We start from the raw sequence: 18,751 nt of genomic DNA, 5'->3' as shown, positions 1-18,751 counted from the left end.
GTATTTGAATATATGCGCAAAGAATATCGTTGATTTCAAAAATAATCGAAAAAATCGAACTGTTTGTAATATATTGCTAATTTTCTATGAACCTGTCGTGTTTTTTTGAAGAAAGGACATTTACAATTGAATATGCTATTCCGTTATTAGAGATAGCATTTGAATTAGAGCCTATTGGCTTACGATATTAGGGTATCGATATCAATGAGCATCACTAATACAAACTCTTTGTTCCCATCACTTGATATTAAATAAAACTAACAAACTGTTGTATGCAATTTGCATTGTTTGTGTTTGATAGACTAAATTCAGTTTAATTAATATATTAATTTATATATGATTTGAAAACTTAATATATATTCGATTGACTAGTTGAGTCTTCGAGTCCAAAATGTTGTGAATCTATTAATATGGAAATTCAATATAAGCACGCGTAAGGCAAGTGAAACGAAAATGAGAGCGGGGTCGAAAGTCAAATGAAACAGCTTCACCTCCAGTAAGTTTCATTAGCCACTCTTGTTTAATATGTTTTGTAAATATATCTTTTTGTGTATTTTGTAGAGAATCTGCCGATTAAATGCGCCCAAAGCATAATAAGCAATAACTGCAACTAATAATGGCGCAACCTGCTCCATTAAGGAATTTTTATTTGAAGAGAAGTCATTTATTAGCTTAAGCTGCCGCCACTTTCTTCTAACTCTTTTTTCAATAAACTTCACGCCTATATCAACCACAACATCAGTCTGCGAATTCTTAGTACTGACATTCTGACCAAAAGGAAGACACACGGAAAGCAGGTAGCTGATGACAATGGCCGTCTATACCTGCTTTAGCTGCATTAAATCAAGAGTGCACACGAGTTGATTTTTACCTGTTGCCAATGACAAGAGGAAGGCCTGAAGATGGACAAAAACATCAAAACATCAAACGCTTTAATATTGCGGCTGGATAACGATGTTAGTTCGATTAAGTCGACAACGGCTTTGAGCAGAAAGGACAGTCCAAGCGAACATAGCTTAACAGCATTGAAGCATTCACTCATGAGCTGTACAACAAATGAAGATCGTAAATCCCAACTGATGTTTGTGTCGTCTAATATATTGCCTCCCAGCACAGCCTCAAGGTCAAGCGTTGGTTCACTGGCAAGCACACCAAAGAACTCGGTATTCTCAAGGTCGCGCCCTAACAATAGTTTCCATCAATCCATGCCCTCTGTGCATGGCCGTTCGCATCAAAATTTAGTTTTACCCTCAGTCGAAAATCAAACAATCGATAGATCTCCAAAACGAGTGCCGAGACATCAAAGGAACTTCAGCTTAGATTCGAGGTAAGTTGCATTTTCCAAACTAAGCGACTGATAGAAACGTTTTGAAATGCTTGTGTTAACTGTTTTATAGTGAGTAGTACTATTTTTGTTAGCTGTTAACTTGACATGTTGGACTAGCAATTGAAAAGTTTTGTGCTAACAGCAATTGTTTATCAGAAAAATAATTGTTGACGTATCTATTTATTCGTGCACTTGTTGCTCTCACTTTTGCACGTTCGCTTTGTGATTTACAACCCAAATATTGATAACTTTCTATATTTATTATTGTTTATTGACATACAAGCGAAAACGAACAAATATGTTGTTTTGATATATATTTTTGGTTACACTAATTAGTTCAGTAGTGCACATGCTTGTTGGCTTTATTTTTTGTATGTTAAGAGTCATTCGGATATATGACGAAATTTTATTGATTTTTTCTTTAAATAATTAAAGCTTATTCTCACATACTTTGCTCATTTCTAGATCAATGGGCATACTGCAGTCGCCAGTTTCTTCTTCGGTGAGCACCACACGGGTTAACCAAACGCAACATCATCGCAATCGCAGTCTCGACAGCTTCCTGCAACGCATACCGGAGGTGAGTTTATGTTTGTTCTCTATTTGGAATGCATGAAAAGGTATAAGTAGTTGCGTTTAAAATTTCATTATTTGAAACTCGTATATAAATATTTTCTTTATATTTGTAATCAGTTATATGCATACCCTATTCATTAAAGGTCTTTCAATTATATAACAAATATTTGTTCTTGCTAATGCCTTATACTTTTCCAAGTTATTTAGAAGCATTGTCATAAGTCTTAGGAGGAATAATATCTAGATGTAGTTTTTCAAAAATTTTAAAAATACAAGCAATTTTTTTAAGTTTGTTGCTTTTGAAACATGATCTAGCATGTTTGGAATGTCATTTTAATTATAGAACCTGATAATAAAATATGTCAATATTTTTTCTTACTAAGGGTATTCGATTTTCGGCGAGCTGAAATCAAAAGTTTCCGCTTGTTTTTATCGCTGTTCGTTTTGCGCACATTTTGCATACTTAGCTGTTTGTGTACTCTTCTGTTTATCAACAACTACACTGAAATCCAGTTGTGCTGGTCGCACCAACGAAGAGATAGAGAAAAGTGAAGTCAAAGAGAGGTAAAGCTTGATGCTCCGTTACTGCAGCTTTGAGTTTTAAGAGCGATTGCAATTTAATGAGAGAGTGAGAGAACAGGTTTTTTTTTTTTTGCACTGAACTGTGGGATCTGCCGACGAAAAAAATAAATACAGATACAAAAGAAGCTTTTGCTGACAAGCTAATGTTTAATAAATATTTTAATAATTATAGGTCGAGAGCTCATCTCCCAATGCCGAATGTGAAATTACAGTGGGTTCAATTTCAACAAATTTCGATAGCAAAATCTGCCCAAAAATGGAAGCTGCTAAGGCTAATGATGCAGCCACAAGCGCACCTCAAGTGATTGGAGAAGTTTCCAGTGCTCCGATAGAGACAGATTTGATCACACCTGCAGTCTCAGTACACTCACAGAGATCCATGGGAATTATGGGTAAGTGATTGTTCTTAGATGATCGCAAATTGGTCGTTAATACATTTGTCATATTGTAGTTGATTCAGGGCCCACTGAATCGAAAATCTCAACAACGGGGCTGCGGGAGACAATCGATGTATGCAGTAGCACAGGCAACAACAAAAAGCGTGAGGATTTGACGAGTCTTGGATCGGATGATTCTGGTATGGAACTGTTTCGGAATAATTTATAATTTAGTTCATGGACAATTTTATCATATATGAGGCCTTTTCCTTATATTGTTATTTGCCCATTCAATATGTAAGCATATTAACTAATACACACTCTTTGTTTCTTAGGCATTTTATGTGGCTCAGAATCAGACCAATTTTCGCTAAATCGCATATGCCACTCTCATGAGTCTCTCGATCTGGGCGCAATGGATGTCAATACGAATGCAGATGACGATGTCGAAGCAGAACAAACAGCAACGCCCATTGATTCTGATCGTAAAAAAATAGAATCGGATCATTGTTTCATGTCCTCAACAACAGTGGACGTAATCGACTGCCGCACGCTGCAACCTGCATCGAAACCGATCAAAGCGGATGATCGAACGCGTTATCGCGTAATGAACATGTCTCAGGCTGCCATTAACTTGGAGCTCGGTGCGGCACCTAATGAGATAGAGCCGGTGATGGATGTGAGCGATGAGGATGACAAGCCCACATTGTCCACATCGCAAACTGTGTCCAATAATACACTACCTGCCGTAACGCCATCAAAAACAGCTGCAGCACACACGCCCTCTGAGAGCACTAAAAGCGATCAGGTGTTGTTTAAAAGTTTTTTCGGTGCTACTAAGAATGCAATTTTTCGCACGGCCCAAAGCATCATTGAGAACCACGAAAAGAAGAATGCAATCAAGCAGAAAACGAGCGAACCTCTGGAATCGTCCACGTCTACAATCTGCACCCCATCAAGTACCGGAGGACAAATGTCGTCAGATCTGATCAAGTCGCCCACAGAGGTTTCCAAAAGGAAAGAGTTTTTCAGCTTACTAAGCTCCAATTCCAGCAAAAAAGCAGCTGCGGCAGCTGTCAACCCTACCCCAATGGAATCGACAACAGAGATAGCGAAAGCCAATATTTTATCTAAGGGTGTGCAGATGAAGAAACCTGCACTTACAGACCCTCAAGCAGCAGCGGAAAATGAGAAGACGGTCAGCTCTTCTAAAAGGTCGGTGCAGCAAGTGAAAGTCCCTGTGCCAGGCGTAGTGAAATATATAAACGATCAGCCACCCGCCGTCGATGCGCCGCAGCAAAGCTACGAACGAGGTCCGAGCGGCTTATTGCGGTTTTTTGAATCGCCTGTATTCAATATTCACTTCGCCGTGCATTATCTGTTCTACTCAAAGGAGCCAGGTGTTCTCAGCTTTATTGGCAACAAGATCTTTAGCTTTTCCGACCAGGAGGTGGATCTATATATACCACAGTTGATCGTGATGTACATTGAAATGGATGAGCTTGCTGAAGTGCTCGATCCCTATCTCACGATTCGGTGCCGAAAGTCTGTTGACTTTTCGCTCAAGTGCCTGTGGCTTTTGGAGGCATACAATCATCAGGTTGACTCGTTGGGCAGCTGCAGTAAAGGGCGCAAATCCAAGCTGTCGCTCATGAAGGAAATATTCACCAAGAAGGAGAGTATGCCTCAAGTCAAATCAAATCAAAGCCCGTCTGTTTCCTTGGTCAAGAAGACGCATTATCGCTCCCAGTCAGATGCCACAGTGCTCTTAGTCGACTCCAGCAACCCGCATTCGATCAACACGGCGCATCGGATATCCACAGCACCAGCAAAGTTATGCTTGGGCGATCTCAGCTCGGGTCGTGCCTTCGACAACGGCTGCACATGTTTTCAAACTGTGCGTGGACAGGTTAATGGCTTGCTGGGTCATCGCACCTTTTGCAATTGTGGTGCACCAAAGACTGCGCCGCAAAAGGAGTTCATGAAGGCTCTAATGAATGCGGGGAAGAATTTAACGTCCTTGGCCTCCAAGGCAGAGAAGACATCAGCGCTGCGTATGTTTCTCAATTTGATTAACAAGAATCTGCCAGCTCGGGTCTGGCTGCCGCTCTACTCGGATATTCCGCATCATGTGGTGCGCATCACAGAGGAAAAGACTGCCGTATTAAATTCGAAGGATAAAACCCCTTACATCATATACGTAGAAGTAGTCGAGGTAGACGACATATACACCTCGCCGCTCATACCAAAGATGATGCCGTCGCTGCGGCATACCAAGAGTGAGGAGCACTTGGAGGGCGTTTGTCTGAACTTCCAACACAACTGCAGCCGCACCTTAAGCAGCAGCAACAGTCATCAAGGCTCCAGTTGTCGGCGCAAAAAGGGAACCGAATCGTCGTCATCAAACACAGACAGCGGTTGTGGGGAGCCAGCTACCCACAGTTGTTGCTGTAGTGGGAACCCGAGCAGTCACCTGTCACTGGGTGGACTGCAGCTGAATTCAGATGATGCCTGGTCCCAGGAAGATGATGACATCACGGCGCAGTACTTGAACATGCGCAAAATCAGCGAACGTGACTCCATTTCGCAGATGTCATTAGACTCGTGCGATTCAAGGGACCAAGGTAAATCCGTCAATCTAAAAATTTGGGTCCAGCAGAAATTAACTTTGAAATTATAGGTCCACCAGTTTGGTTTAACATCGGCGATGTTCGCACTCGACACTGTAAAAATTTGAGTTGCGAGAACACGAAGCCGTTCAGCAATGATCCCGAAGATCCATCTGCGGCAGCCCTAAAGGTTAGTTCACGATTTAAGCTCTTAGAGCAGTTGTAATTTGTAATCTGGTTGATCTCTAGGAGCCCTGGCATGAGAAGGAGAAGCTCATACGCGAGTCCTCGCCCTATGGTCATCTATCGAATTGGCGTCTCTTATCCGCCATTGTGAAGTGTGGGGATGACTTGCGCCAAGAACTGATGGCTACTCAGCTACTGCAGGTCATTATTAAACTTATGCATTAGCTTCGAACGACTAACTACTTATAAATCCCTTTATAGATGTTTAAAATCATTTGGCTGGAGGAAAACGTGGATCTGTGGGTGCGGCCTTATAAAATAATATGTCTATCGAATGACAGTGGATTGATTGAGCCCATTTTGAACACGGTTTCATTGCATCAAATCAAAAAGAACTCAAACAAATCATTGCGAGACTATTTCATCGGCGAATATGGAGCAGTAACAGGCGAAACTTTTTGTCAAGCTCAAAAGAATTTTGTTCAAAGCTGTGCGGCATATTGTCTGATATCTTATCTGCTGCAGGTTAAAGATAGGTAAGATAAATGAAATTTTTGTCAAAGATGACTCAATTCACTCCTCTTCTTTTCGGTTCACAGACATAATGGTAACATACTGTTACATTCTGATGGCCATATAATACACATAGACTTCGGTTTCATTCTAAGCATATCCCCCAAGAACTTGGGTAAATATTTAAATGTTCAATATTTTAAAGTAAATACTTAAGTTTCTTAATATCAGGTTTTGAGCAGTCGCCCTTTAAGCTCACCCATGAATTTGTAGAAGTAATGGGCGGCACAGATTCTGAGCATTGGCGAGAGTTCAAACGCTTGCTGCTCGTAGGCATGATGTCTGTGCGCAAGCACATGGATCGCATTATAAACTTGGTGGAAATCATGAGAAGCAGTAAGTAAATAGAGCTCCATAGAAACAACATTTTATATTGTGCCATTGCAGATGCTCATTTGCCCTGCTTTAAGAACGGCTGTTCCGGCACCGTACAGAATCTCCGCAAACGCTTTCATATGAATTTAACTGAACAGGAAATGGAACGCAAGGTGGAGCAGCTTGTGCAGGACTCGCTGAAAAGTCTCTCAACTAAACTGTATGATGGATATCAATATTATACGAATGGCATATTGTGAGAACGGTTTCTGTAACAAGATTAGGAATATGCCAATATGATACACCAAACCTATGGACTGTTAAATACAAATATTTTAATTTTATATGTATACATTTAAATGAATATACATATATTCAAATATTTATATGTATAAATTAATAAGCATATATTCATTTATACATAAATACATTTGCATTCACAGTATATGAGCAATTGTAATATTGCAAAAAATGAATACTGTACCTATTAGCACCTGTTATTTAATCGAGACTCGTTAGATATTCATATTGGCACTGTTATACTAATAATATATTATCTTAGAGTAAAGTGAATGTTGTCTAGGTTATAAGCAAACGCTTAAATGTATGTGACTCTTATCTCTTTGTCGTGTCTTCTGTCGATTCTATATTGCATCTGGCCATCCAAATAATCAGCCATAAGTACATACATATATTTAGGATCATCAATCTGTAATTAGAAAATTTGCTAAAGCAACTATAAACTATTTTTAAATTGTTCACCCAACAATTTACCAACTACATTCGATAAATTTACTGAATATTTTAGTTAAAATGAATTCTAAAAAAAAAATTGAAGATAATAGCTTTTGTATTTTACCTAAAGTATATATATCTAAATAATATGTATATATTTATCACAGGTGCCGCATATATCAATCTCTGTTTGCTTTCGAATTTATATAATCTAAACAATGTTTTTTACAATTACTGGCAATATTCTGCCAAAAACTCAAGTAATATGAAGAGAGAATTAAGCATTTGAAGCTTACATTAAAACTTTGTTGTATGTTAAACCAATAATCTTGTATATCTTTTGTGCATAACGTAAAAATAAGCATTATGTATATAGTAACTATATATACATATGTTTATATCATATAAGAAAGCTTTAATAAACTCAATAATCAACGAAAACATTTTAGGTATTATTAATGAATAGAATTGTATGTGGTTTAGTTGAATTTTATTTTAATATTATATTTTAGTTCATGGCCGATTCGTTGCTAACTACACACAGGGTAGGTATTGTGCCTTGACGAAAACAAAACAACGTTTGCATAGAAACCAAGTATTATTAATATGGAAAATACTTGTTTGTAGAAAATTTTGAGTGTTGACTATTGTTATATTTTAATAGCTGCCTATAATATAACGATCCAAATAATATTTATCTCCCTTTATCATAGCAAACTTCTGTATATACAATTTTTTGTTAATGTCCAGTACTCATATTATATTCAACTGAAATGGATCCCGCTAAACTATTTGGAAGAGTGTATGTTATAAAACATTTAATTAAAACTAAAACTAGTATAATAAGCAAAGAATTTACCTCTGTTTTCTAGCAAGGAATCTGTACGCTTAGAGCACAAAGCGCGTAGAAACTTTCCAATCATCTGGAACGGGATTGCATCCAGTTCAAATAATAGGTTTTATCACCAAGATGAACTGGACAAGATGCTAATGGCGAAGCTTCAGCTACCAGGCTAGTATTCTTATGTTCCAAAATAAATTATAATTTGAATAACTTTAACTTTATTTTATAGAGCCCGATAATAGAGCTCAATCGCACTTTATTTCAGCTGAAATGCGAAAGAGTTTGCTGGACACTTGTCGCTGTGGGCGACCTATGCGTGGCATCCATTTGACCAAGTGCCTGCAACGAGCTGTAAACAAGAATCTGCAGTCCGAAGAAGCTGAAACGAAAGCTGTAAATAAAATGCCTCAGACTTCCAACTGTAAGTTTCCAATCGTTAGTCATCGTTAATGCTAGTGGTTTATATGACTCGTCACTTCCAGCTTTCATTGGATTTAAAACAGCTCCCTATCAAAAGTTAGAACGGTCCATGCAGTATGTATCACCTACCATCTCTATGCCTGGGCCTCGTATCACTGCTGCTCCATACAATGCCATTATTATAGGTTGACAAAGCAATTTGTAATTGCACGGCTTAAACGCCGTTGGTAAACAACAATCATACTTTAACCTGTCTGATTTTTCCCAAATCATAATTTTAATAAAACTTGAACTTGATATTGATATTTTAAAATACGTTTAACTCTTAAGTATCTCGGGGACATCCCACTTAAGGTTTCTGTGGCAACGTAATACACACATAAAAATCGAACTGGATTTACTAGTAAGTCATTGATTGCGAAAACCAGTTTATGAAATCATTTCTGTTTTTTAACCTTAGTAGTAGTAGTAGAGCTGACTGTAGGTTACCTAGCTGGGGTTTTAGTTCAAATGCAACCTCCCATGGGGCTACTTGTACGAAAATGGCTAACTTTGTGCAATTTTGGCTGTTTGCGAGTTGGGCAGTTGTCACTGGAGACTTGGTGGCCAGCCAAGATTTCCTCATATTCGCGACAACGACAAGTTCGCCTTTGATGGCAACAAGGCCAACGGTCCGTTCGACTGGCGACTTTGTGCTGGTCAACAATTCGCCAGTTGTGGGCACGATGACACCATTTAGTACAAACGCTGCGGCGCCCACCCAAGCATTCATCGATTGCTTTGGCCGTTGTCCAACTACGCCGGAGTATAATCCGATTTGCGCCAGCAACAGGCAACTGTATCTCAACGAACAGAAATTCAACTGCGCTCGCTTTTGCGGTGCCGGTGAGTAGAGCTAATAGAGCATTAACAACGCAAACATTTCCATTGGCTGACTCAGCTTTTATTATTCACAGATATACGGATTGTGCGTCGCGGTAGCTGCGAGGGTTTGTTTCCTATGCAACGCGGATGACGTCGGTTATCCAGACTTTATGGTTGGACAGTAAAATGTAAAAACTTGTATAAACATTTAATAATTTAAAATATGGATTTATGTAAACAATTCCTCATGTGTTTTTAAGACTGAAAGTCCGAACTACAGCACTGTTTTCATGAACAGGGAATATTTTATAGCAAATATGTGTTTAGAATTCTCAAGAAAGATCTGTATAAACATGTAAGCAATCGTGATTTTGATAAGATTTTCTAAATGTTAATATATGTATATAAAAACATCTGGTGACGGTGGTTAAATTATTATACTATATTATACCCTGTACTAAAGTACATATGCATATGGTTTTTTTTTTTTAAATTCATAAAGAAATGCTATTAGTCAAAGTAAATTTTTTAATGTTGTTAATGAAACCATTTTCATAAAAAAATGGAATCGGAGTAAATTGTCAAAATTCGAAAATATTTACTGTCCCTCTAATTTACCCTGTTGAGGCTGCAGAGCCTCACACTGCCTTACCTATATAGCAATACCCATTCTAGACCAAATTTTTGCATGCAGGGTACACAAGACGTGGAAAGCTGATAACATACAGGTTGTCAGCGTTGCCGTCTTCAGTATCAGTTCAAGCCCCGAAGCGTATAGCACACACGGTAGCGGAACCTGCGAAATATCTTATCAAGATGTTAAAATCTTATCAGCTACTTTTAAGCATAGGTTAGCATACTTTCTTTTTATATTTGTGCGCAGCTTCCGTTCTTTAACATCCCGACTTTTTTATCTATACAGTATTGCTGTTTGCATTTTTTAACATTGGGACAAATTCATTCGTACGACGTGCGAATGTAACGATTACAAGCCCAGTATGGAAAAGATATAATAACACTAGGCCTTATTACGGAGCATACAATGGAAGTCGACCTATACAGCCCGTGCAGAGCAGTCCACAATATGCAGCACCTTACCAAGGAGCAGTTCAACAGCCAAACATAGGTTTCAGTAACATTCTTTTCGGCTCTGGTGCTCCCATCCAATCCAATACTAATTATGGAATTAACGCTCAGCCGTACTACCGTAACAGTACTACTCATGGAGGCTTTAACTACACCAAAAGTGCTCAAGCCAACAATACTTATCCATACGCAAGGCTTTTCAAGTTCTGGTAGACTTCTGTATATTCCAACATTGAAGTAAAGAAACATTTTAAATGAGAACAATCAAGATTTTTTTTTTTTTTCAAACATTTATTTTGCAGATAATGTATTTTTGTTTTCCATATTTAGGGTTTTGGACTGTCGGAATAAATAAAGTTCAAATTCGAATTTCTTTTCATTTTTTCAAACAACATTTATTGTGCAGATAATCCGATTTTAATTGACATTAGATTATCTGGATCATCGTGTTAAATAGCTTTCCGGTATTCCAGGAACGTTTTATAATATAGTATATGCTGATATGATGATTGGCTCCACACATGAGGTTATTAGGTCAAAGGGTGCAGGTTATTGATGTTTAATTAAGCACTAAGTCGTTCAGCCGTTCTATATAGATGACAGTTGTAGGTATAAAGGTAGAGCATAGCTAATTATGGAAGTATATCAGCTTTGAACGTATAATGGTTTTATTTATATTTTTTTGGGTTCTAAGGGAATACCGACGATGATCATAAGAAAAACAAAACCCAATGTAGTACAATTCCAAATAATCCCACGCCGCCGTCCGAAGCTCCCACGCCGCAGTCGCGCAACTCCCTCGCCGCCGTCAGGTAATCCCACGCAGCAGTCAGGACCTCCCACGCAGCCGTCCACGCTCGAAGCTCCCACGCCGCCGTCAACTCGCAAATCCCACGAAGTCATCCGCAAAGTCCCTCGCCGCAGTCAATTCACCGACGTCCCATTAATCCTAGAGAAGTGTTGTACCTAGCGCCCTCGCCTAACCAAATCCCTAAAGGTCCCACGCCGAAAACTTGCGAGTCCCTCGCCGCCGTCAGTTCGATTGGTATCCCACGCCGCAGTCAAAGCTTACAAGTCCCACGCCGCCGTCATAATGTAGCTCAAATGTTGTCCCAAAATTTCAGAAAGTATATTCTCAATGCTCAAAAAAATCCTAATTGCCCGAAACGATATCTTCTCAGAAAACGTCAAAAAATAAACGGCCTCATCTCATCAGTCATAGTAGTAGAGTAGTAGAAGAAAGTAGCAGAATAAAATGACCAGAGGAAGTTCCTATCGCTGCCAGCGAGCCCTAATGCAGGGAAATATGTGTGTGTTATAGATGCGAAGCAAGATTTCTTAAGGTTGAAGTTGCAGCCGTCCGAACAGAGATTCAAAAGTGTCCTACGCGTTTATATGCTAGCCATCGTACGAAGAGAAAGGTGATTTGTGCAGGCGATCGTGTCGATGAAAATGATTTCTTTTCGCAATATTAGTAGTAGTAGAATTGTGGCTTGAAAATCGGTTGAGTTCTGCCTATTTGCCTCGGACTGGATGCAGTTGTTGCAAAGATGAAAGTGTTCCCAAACTAGTTCAAGGTTTATTCCTAACGAAGACCTCCAGAGATACGTGCAGATGTGTTTGTATTGTTATTGTGATAAGCCGTCAATGCCGTAAGATGATTTAAAAGGACCCTTGCCGCTCCAGCTCGTCAACAAGAAATTGTCGATTAAAAGCGCTGCGACGACATCTGAGTCGACTTAGAAAAACAACCAAGCTCGGATGAGATTCAATCTCAGCACATGGGGTGGTGGATGGTTGAATTTTGTCGATCAGGTTATAATCAAAAGTTTGCCCAGTTGTAGCTATCTCTGCCAGCCAAATTTGAACGGTTGATTGTCTCGTCCCGTCCCGTCCCCTCTCAGCGAAAGCCCCTGAAGATCGATAGACGACAAAGGAATGGGTAGGCCCGTAGAGAAATGAAGTTGTTTCATTCAAGTCGCTCCTTCACTCTCTCTCATTACGGGCGGGTAGTAGGCCATCATCAGGGATCCTCGTCTGTCGAGCTCATCTACGAACGAGTCGTCCCTGCCACGTTTCTTAAGCCATACTAATATGTACATGTCACAGTTTTACAATAATACAAATACAATTCAATCTTACAATACCAGTATAGAAAACTTTTACAATTTTTAACAACATGTTATAGCCCATTTGCATGGCTGTACAATATACATTAATATAGTTGACAATGGCTCTAGGCCAGAAGATTTTCATTTTTGACAGTGCTTCATGGAAGGCTACATACTTCATCGTATGATCTAAAATACATAACTGAGATAAAAGAAAAAGAAAAAAAACAAAAGCAAAAACAAGATACAGAATATATATGTAGCGCGTGTCTCATGGATTCCCTTCGAGAACAACTTGATGTATGATGTCTGGACAGACTGACAGTCGACCAGGTTGGAAAAGTAGTTATCTGAAAAAACAATTAAACGCCAACAACAACAACAACAAAATGGAGAAGGATCAGCTAGTCAAATTGATGCTGGCATCGATTCCCTGCCTGCCTGCTTGCTCGTTCACTCGCTCGCTGAGTGGTGCGCTCTTCATCTTGAGGATTCGGATGCTCGTTCTTGGCCGCCACATAACAGGAAATCCCGCATATGTGTGCGTGAGTGTGTCTGTGTGTGTGTGCGTTGCTGCAGTACCACCTCGCAATTGTTTCCCATTTGCGGAATGTTGAACGGTGCACCAGGAGTTAAGCGCTCAACTGGCAAATCGAAGCGTAGCGTAGAGCTGATTTAACTAGCTAGCTTCTTCGTCATCGAACACTAATCGCATTTGATTCCCTTTGCGATGGATTTGATTGATTACCGGGGGGTTACATTCTGTTAAAAATATGTGCGACCTAGGAAATGGGAGTAGGCGGATAAGTTACACAACAGATTATAGAACCAGTTGAATACCACCACCGCCGTCTGGCCTGTTCTTCGATCTCTTGATCGCTGCCATCTGTCGCGACTGCTGCTGCACAGGATTCTGATTGCTTCTGACGCTTGGAACACTAGTCGCATTTGATTCCCTTTTGCGATAAGCCACGAGCACGAATTCCTCAGGCCGGATCGTTCATAGCTTCATAGCTGCTTCTACTATATACTACAATATACATACACTTGGCTTGCAGGGCGCACAAAATGCTGAAAGCGAGAACGAGGCGACGGCGACCGTGAAGACGACGACGACGACGACGATGCTTGAGAGCCGGTAGCGTACTTGCAGGCAGCTGCCCGATAACAACGACAACACATCAGCTCGCCTCTTAAGCGAGTGCTGGTGATTGTGTGGTGTGGCGGGTCTCGGTCCAAACGCATTTGTTTCCCTTTAGCGCGGACCGAGCGCATATTTCTATGCGGTGCAATGCATTACGTGCTGGACTGAGAGCTGACCCAGCCTCGTCTTGGCAGAGCTACGCTGTGATGCCTCCTCAATAGAGGGGAATAGAGTCCGCGCCTTGTGTTCAAGTGGTCGGGTCGGGTCGTGAGTGCGTAGGAGCTGGAGTGCATCAACTACCAACTAGCCATTAGCCAGTAGACGACTATCGTCGTTGCCCAATATCGTGCAGCTTACGTTTCTGTAATGTAAAAACGTTAAATTGTACGAGACACAAATCGATCTACTTGGATCTGTATCTGTATTTGTGATTCAGCGGCTATCTGGCTGGACTCGACTCTCGACTCGCATTGGCCTTCAAAAGGCAGCTGGGAGCAGTTGTTGTTATACATTTTGTTGTTGTGGTGCTGGCATTGTTTGAAGACTGTACCTAGCTGGATGAACTTGATGTATCGTTTTTGATTCCCTTTAACGATTTTGTAGTGTGAGAGCTAGTAGAGTTGGAAAAGATAGAGAATTCGTGTGTACATATTGTACCTCCGGAGCGTTCCCAAAACGGAATTTGCAGTACTTTTAAGCACATTCAACTGCCTCACAAATCGCTGCAAAAGTGAAAGTGCAAAGCAAAAATGGTAAGCGAACAAGTTTCTCACGTCGTGAATTGAGTTCCAAGTGACAAAAGCAGGCCTATCCTCGATCTAAAGATGGTAATATGTGGTGATGGCATTTATGTAGTTTGCAAATACGTCAAGATCGTCTTTTCTCTTAGGCTGCAAAACATATTTAAGCGATTCAAGGTGTATTCAGTGTCTGGCTGACCTTCACAGTTGACAGGGTTGTCTATCGACCGGAATGATGTCGGTCAACTGTCGGTGTTATATTGCTTGCAAGTTGGCTTTTCATTCTCATTGCCTCAAGGAATTTTGATATAAGTATTCGATTTTTCCAGGAGGGTAGCAACCAAGAAACAACGCCACTGTAATTAATACATGACATGCTTAGAAAAAAAGCTGTAGGTAAAAGTATAGAGAAAGTAAACTTCTGTGACAAATCCTTTATCGTTGCTGATGTCTTAAAGGGTTGCCCCTGGTAAAGAACAAAGTCTTCACTTCCTCGCCGACACGGCTTCTTTCTCCTTTATCATTTTGAAAGCTACCGACAGATATGCCCAGGCACATTCAACTGCGGTTCTTAGCTACAAGATACAAAAAGGAAGAATTTTGCACAAAGGAAATCGCATAATTTACATGAAAATCCTTTAGATGGCGTTTCCTCGCTTGAACTACAAGAAGTATTACCCTATTTGTGGGGATTAACAACTTCCAATATGCGCAGGCACCGTTCAACTGCGTCATATTGCTATAAAATACAAAAAGAAATGTTTTTTGTTTGGCAATATCTCAAAATTACGCTTGGGTCTTTCGTCTTTCTTCTATATGGATATAGGTTCACTCCTCCGACCATTGTCCAGGACAATAAGTCCACCTCACTGTCGTTTAGATTTTCTGTTTGCCGCCTGGCTGGAAATCATATAAACACGTTTACGAAACAGTTGTGCTGGCTACAAGAGCCAAATTAAGAGTAGAAATAGTAAAAATTACGCTATCCAGAATTTTGCGAATTTTGACCATCCATCAACGTTCATAAATTTGTTTCTCGGTTTCAGCTCTTAATGAACAGACCATTGGCCCAACATGCTAAAAGAGAAACAAACGCAACATATTTTCTTGTTAGGTAATAAGAAACACGTTACGCGTTTTTGGCCAGCTCTTTATCTTGACTTTAATCCTGGCGTACTTCTAAACGTGCAACGTGATTTGACAGAAAAGATGGCCTGGACATATTGGATGATTTGCGTATTGCTTGGTCATGGTCATATCCTTGCAGACGCACGCAGGCACCGTTCAACTGCGTCACGTCGCTAAAAAATACATGTATAAACAAGAAATGTTTTGTGTCCTAAAGCTTAGAGGTGTCCACAGGGCGGGCGCTTAAAGCTGCTTGATCTTATACTGTCAGACCAGACAAGGAATAGAGGCGACTTTCCATTGATGAAACCAGACGCTCACAGGCACTGTTCAACTGTGATGCGCCGCTACAAAAAAATTGAAGCCCACGTATTTATGCTAAACATAGCGATAGTGATAATCAAAATATCAAACTTCTTCCTATATTACGATACGATAAGTTCGCCAACTCCGCCGATTCCTCTATCAATCTGTAGATAAGTGTGCAGCCCCCCACTCTTCTTGGAGTGTGTGGATATGAGAGTTCATTGAATTTCATTGTATATCTTAACTGCAATTCAAGAGTTAATCAAGAAGAAAAATTCGATACGGCTTACGTGCCACCAAACTCAAGTAAAGAAGTGAAGTGATAAGTAGAATACGACGATGCTCAGAAGTTGCTGAAGCTGCAGATAATAATGATGATGACGACGACGACGACGACGACGACGACACGTTGAAGACGAAGAGATTCCATTCTATGATTTCCTTTTGCTGTAAATCTGTTTTAAAAAGTAATTGTTTTGCGTTCGCAGCTGATATACGAATACCGCGTGTATGCAGAGATATCTGTGTGGATTGGTGGTGGTAGTAGGTGCCGTCAGCAACAGCTAACCGCTTTATGTATAGTAGGTAGTGATTGTTGTGATGGTGGTAACCGACCAGGAAGCATAAGGCACACACATGTGTTTGCTGTTGAGCTCAAGCTGCTGCTGCCGCGCGCAATTCCGCCTTGTCCCCATTTATCTGTCAGCTGCATCTGGCATTTTGGTTAAGGGAGACTCGGTGGTGTTTGCTGCTGCTGCTGCCGCTGCTAGTTTGCTGTTTCGGCCAACTGTGTAGGATCGGCTGGTGTGCAACTGGCTGCCATTGTGGATGTAGAAGACGGACAGACGTGAAGACTCACTCAGTGATTAAAACGAAAATCAAGCAGACGATTATCGGATTGATTGATGATGCAGGTTGGTAGGTAGGTATCGATTTCATTGCCCATCGATTTAATGTTTTCTGATTTGATGTGGTTGCTCTTGCTGTTTGTCAAGTGTTCCGTTCCTCCTCATCGTTGCCATTAACGTTTCGAGGAGCAGGAAAACTGTAAAACAAAATCAGTTATAGACGAATATGTTTACGACAAATGACAGGGAGAGTGAGAGACTTAGACATGTAAAATAAAGGCAACACTGATTTCAAAATTACATACAAGTTTAATTTTATTTATCTTACATACATTTATCAGTTCCAGGTATTTGTTCTATATACATTTGTAGCACAAAAGCTAACGACGACAGTATTGCGAGACATTTAAGCCTAAGCTATAATCTATAGATAATCTTGATATATACTTCTCCGATTCAATATGAATCACTATATTTCTGACTCAAAACTATTTCATAGAAGCGGACGCACTGATAGAAAAAATATAAATAGCATTACAAGTCTATCTAAGGTTTGCCTATGCACGAAAGAGAAATCATAAACAAAGGCAATGCAGGTATACACACACACACATACTTTGAGTATATGCATGTATATACGCACACAGCCGCAGACACATAAATAAGGCTGTTCCGTGAAACAAAAACCTTGTCTGTTTCCACACATACATACATGCATACGCAGCAGCGCATGTTTGTACATATGTATATGCATTTGATTATACAGACACATTTCAAAATGGCGTCGCCAATGTACGTACCTGCGTATGTATGTATGTATGTGTCGTCTTTGTGCAAAGCAACCCTCAGCTACACAAGCCACTAAAAACGTTTTCTGTTGTCGCTTACTATGAACATTTAAGCTAGCTTCAGAAACAATATTACTAAATTAAAACTAAATTGATTAGATAAATTTACAAACCGAGTGTGAATTCCGGACCAAAGGCTTCAGGTGAGCGTTGATTGACAGCAGTTGCTCATGACTCATACCACTCGCTCTGTCACGAAGGCCATTTGCTCGTCCTCATCATATCACACTCTTCTTCACAGCCTTCACATTTTTTCATTACAATCTATGTATGTATAACAGGTTTGCACACGTATTGCAACTGCAAATGAGAAATTTCTTTCGTAATAAAACTAATTTAACAAATATATCAAAGAAATTAATAAACAGGTTAAGCATGACGAATTTTCGAGATAAAACACATTTCTCTTATGTACATATATCCAAGTATATATGTTCGTCTCTTTTTAACTAACTGCTCACTGCAATGGCGCATTGGCTATTGTTGTTTTTGTTGCTGCTGCTTAAACTGCTCAAAAATTTGTCGAGGCCACTCAGTTCGCTTTGCCACAAATTATTTTCGACATTGCGACGTTCGAATTCTTCCGTCTCCGTTTCCACTGTGACGTCACAATCATGATGAAATTTTTCGCTGCAGTTGTTATTCTGATTGTGGATTTTGTTGCCGTTGGGAATAAATTTCGTTTGGACGTCGAGCCAACGACTGAATCGTTCCTGCTGCTTTCTGCGCAGCTCATGCTCTGCGCTGAAGAGAGCCGTCGACAAAATGGCGTTCACGCGTAGGCTGCCTGAGCCCCGCAATTTACGACGCATTTGCATGCGTTTCATGCGAAAATTTCGCACCCAATACGTTAATGTTTTCGGCTGCTCAACATTATCGAATTCATCATGATACGCAACCATTTCGAATGATTTTAATTCTTTTCTTTGATAACTTTCTTTTTAGTATACACACATACAAACACACACCTCTTCTGCTGCTAAGAGTTGCTCACTCACTATCTGGTACTTTCCAGAAACTGAACTTTTAGACTTATGTACGTCCTTACGGCACAACTTTTCAACAGAGAATGCTCGAACAAATGGGAATGACGCGATATTTATAGCTGTGCTCGCAGCAGCGATATGTATTG

The 18,751-nt window shown here is 40.1% G+C and overlaps 4 protein-coding genes and 1 long non-coding RNA gene across 6 annotated transcripts; 3 read left to right on the top strand and 2 right to left on the bottom strand.

The window, feature by feature from the left end:
* Nucleotides 1–222: 222 nt before the first annotated feature.
* LOC108649346 (uncharacterized) lies at nucleotides 223–7,721 on the top strand. The gene is made up of 12 exons (XM_089257084.1): nucleotides 223–496; nucleotides 562–1,327; nucleotides 1,793–1,907; nucleotides 2,658–2,877; nucleotides 2,937–3,062; nucleotides 3,198–5,486; nucleotides 5,543–5,661; nucleotides 5,721–5,858; nucleotides 5,919–6,193; nucleotides 6,257–6,345; nucleotides 6,402–6,566; nucleotides 6,618–7,721. Exons 2-12 carry the CDS (start codon nucleotides 903–905, stop codon nucleotides 6,803–6,805), a joined length of 4,149 nt encoding a protein of 1,382 aa, XP_089113210.1. The 5' UTR covers nucleotides 223–496; nucleotides 562–902; the 3' UTR covers nucleotides 6,806–7,721.
* A 622-nt stretch (nucleotides 7,722–8,343) lies between these two features.
* Nucleotides 8,344–8,822, top strand: LOC115563235 (uncharacterized; the record flags this gene model as incomplete). Its single annotated transcript, XM_030385915.2, has 2 exons — nucleotides 8,344–8,545; nucleotides 8,607–8,822. Coding segments are annotated over 2 exons (330 nt in total), but the record flags the coding sequence as incomplete, so codon positions are not given.
* Nucleotides 8,816–9,869, top strand: LOC115563236 (uncharacterized). 2 transcript variants are annotated; one of them, XM_089257085.1, is made up of 3 exons: nucleotides 8,816–8,947; nucleotides 9,008–9,429; nucleotides 9,501–9,864. In XM_089257085.1, exons 2-3 carry the CDS (start codon nucleotides 9,087–9,089, stop codon nucleotides 9,557–9,559), a joined length of 402 nt encoding a protein of 133 aa, XP_089113211.1. In that variant the 5' UTR covers nucleotides 8,816–8,947; nucleotides 9,008–9,086; the 3' UTR covers nucleotides 9,560–9,864. The 2 variants fall into 2 exon arrangements, with proteins under 2 accessions (XP_089113211.1, XP_030241776.2); XM_030385916.2 differs by lacking the exon at nucleotides 8,816–8,947 and having other exon boundaries at nucleotides 8,969–9,429; nucleotides 9,501–9,869.
* Nucleotides 9,870–10,863: 994 nt separating this feature from the next.
* On the bottom strand, nucleotides 10,864–18,742 carry LOC108649842 (uncharacterized). Its single transcript, XR_001925448.3, has 3 exons — nucleotides 18,588–18,742; nucleotides 17,733–17,919; nucleotides 10,864–16,968 (listed from the first exon to the last, which is right to left on the bottom strand). It is a non-coding gene; the product is annotated as an uncharacterized LOC108649842 (long non-coding RNA).
* Nucleotides 17,837–18,571, bottom strand: LOC108649841 (uncharacterized). Its single transcript, XM_018098917.3, has one exon. The coding sequence runs from the start codon at nucleotides 18,519–18,521 to the stop codon at nucleotides 18,069–18,071; it is 453 nt and encodes a 150-aa protein (XP_017954406.1). The 5' UTR covers nucleotides 18,522–18,571; the 3' UTR covers nucleotides 17,837–18,068.
* Nucleotides 18,743–18,751: the final 9 nt, after the last annotated feature.

The sequence above is a fragment of the Drosophila navojoa genome, chromosome 3, assembly GCF_054131105.1.
Source record: "Drosophila navojoa isolate 15081-1374.11 chromosome 3, UAZ_NAV_1.0, whole genome shotgun sequence".
In the NCBI taxonomy this organism is placed as follows: Eukaryota; Metazoa; Arthropoda; class Insecta; order Diptera; family Drosophilidae; genus Drosophila; species Drosophila navojoa.
This window is presented reverse-complemented; position numbering and strand designations above follow the sequence as displayed.

Bases quoted from the DNA above. Each gene is read 5' to 3' on its own strand.
- LOC108649346 (XM_089257084.1), top strand. From the start codon at position 903: ATGGACAAAAACATCAAAACATCAAACGCTTTAATATTGCGGCTGGAT. The intron at 5,662-5,720 runs GTTAGTTCACGA...GTTGATCTCTAG, and splicing joins CATCTGCGGCAGCCCTAAAG to GAGCCCTGGCATGAGAAGGA. The intron at 6,194-6,256 runs GTAAGATAAATG...TTCGGTTCACAG, and splicing joins CTGCTGCAGGTTAAAGATAG to ACATAATGGTAACATACTGT.
- LOC115563236 (XM_030385916.2), top strand. From the start codon at position 8,976: ATGAAATCATTTCTGTTTTTTAACCTTAGTAGTAGTAGTAGAGCTGAC. The intron at 9,430-9,500 runs GTGAGTAGAGCT...TATTATTCACAG, and splicing joins CGCTCGCTTTTGCGGTGCCG to ATATACGGATTGTGCGTCGC.
- LOC108649841 (XM_018098917.3), bottom strand. From the start codon at position 18,521: ATGGTTGCGTATCATGATGAATTCGATAATGTTGAGCAGCCGAAAACA.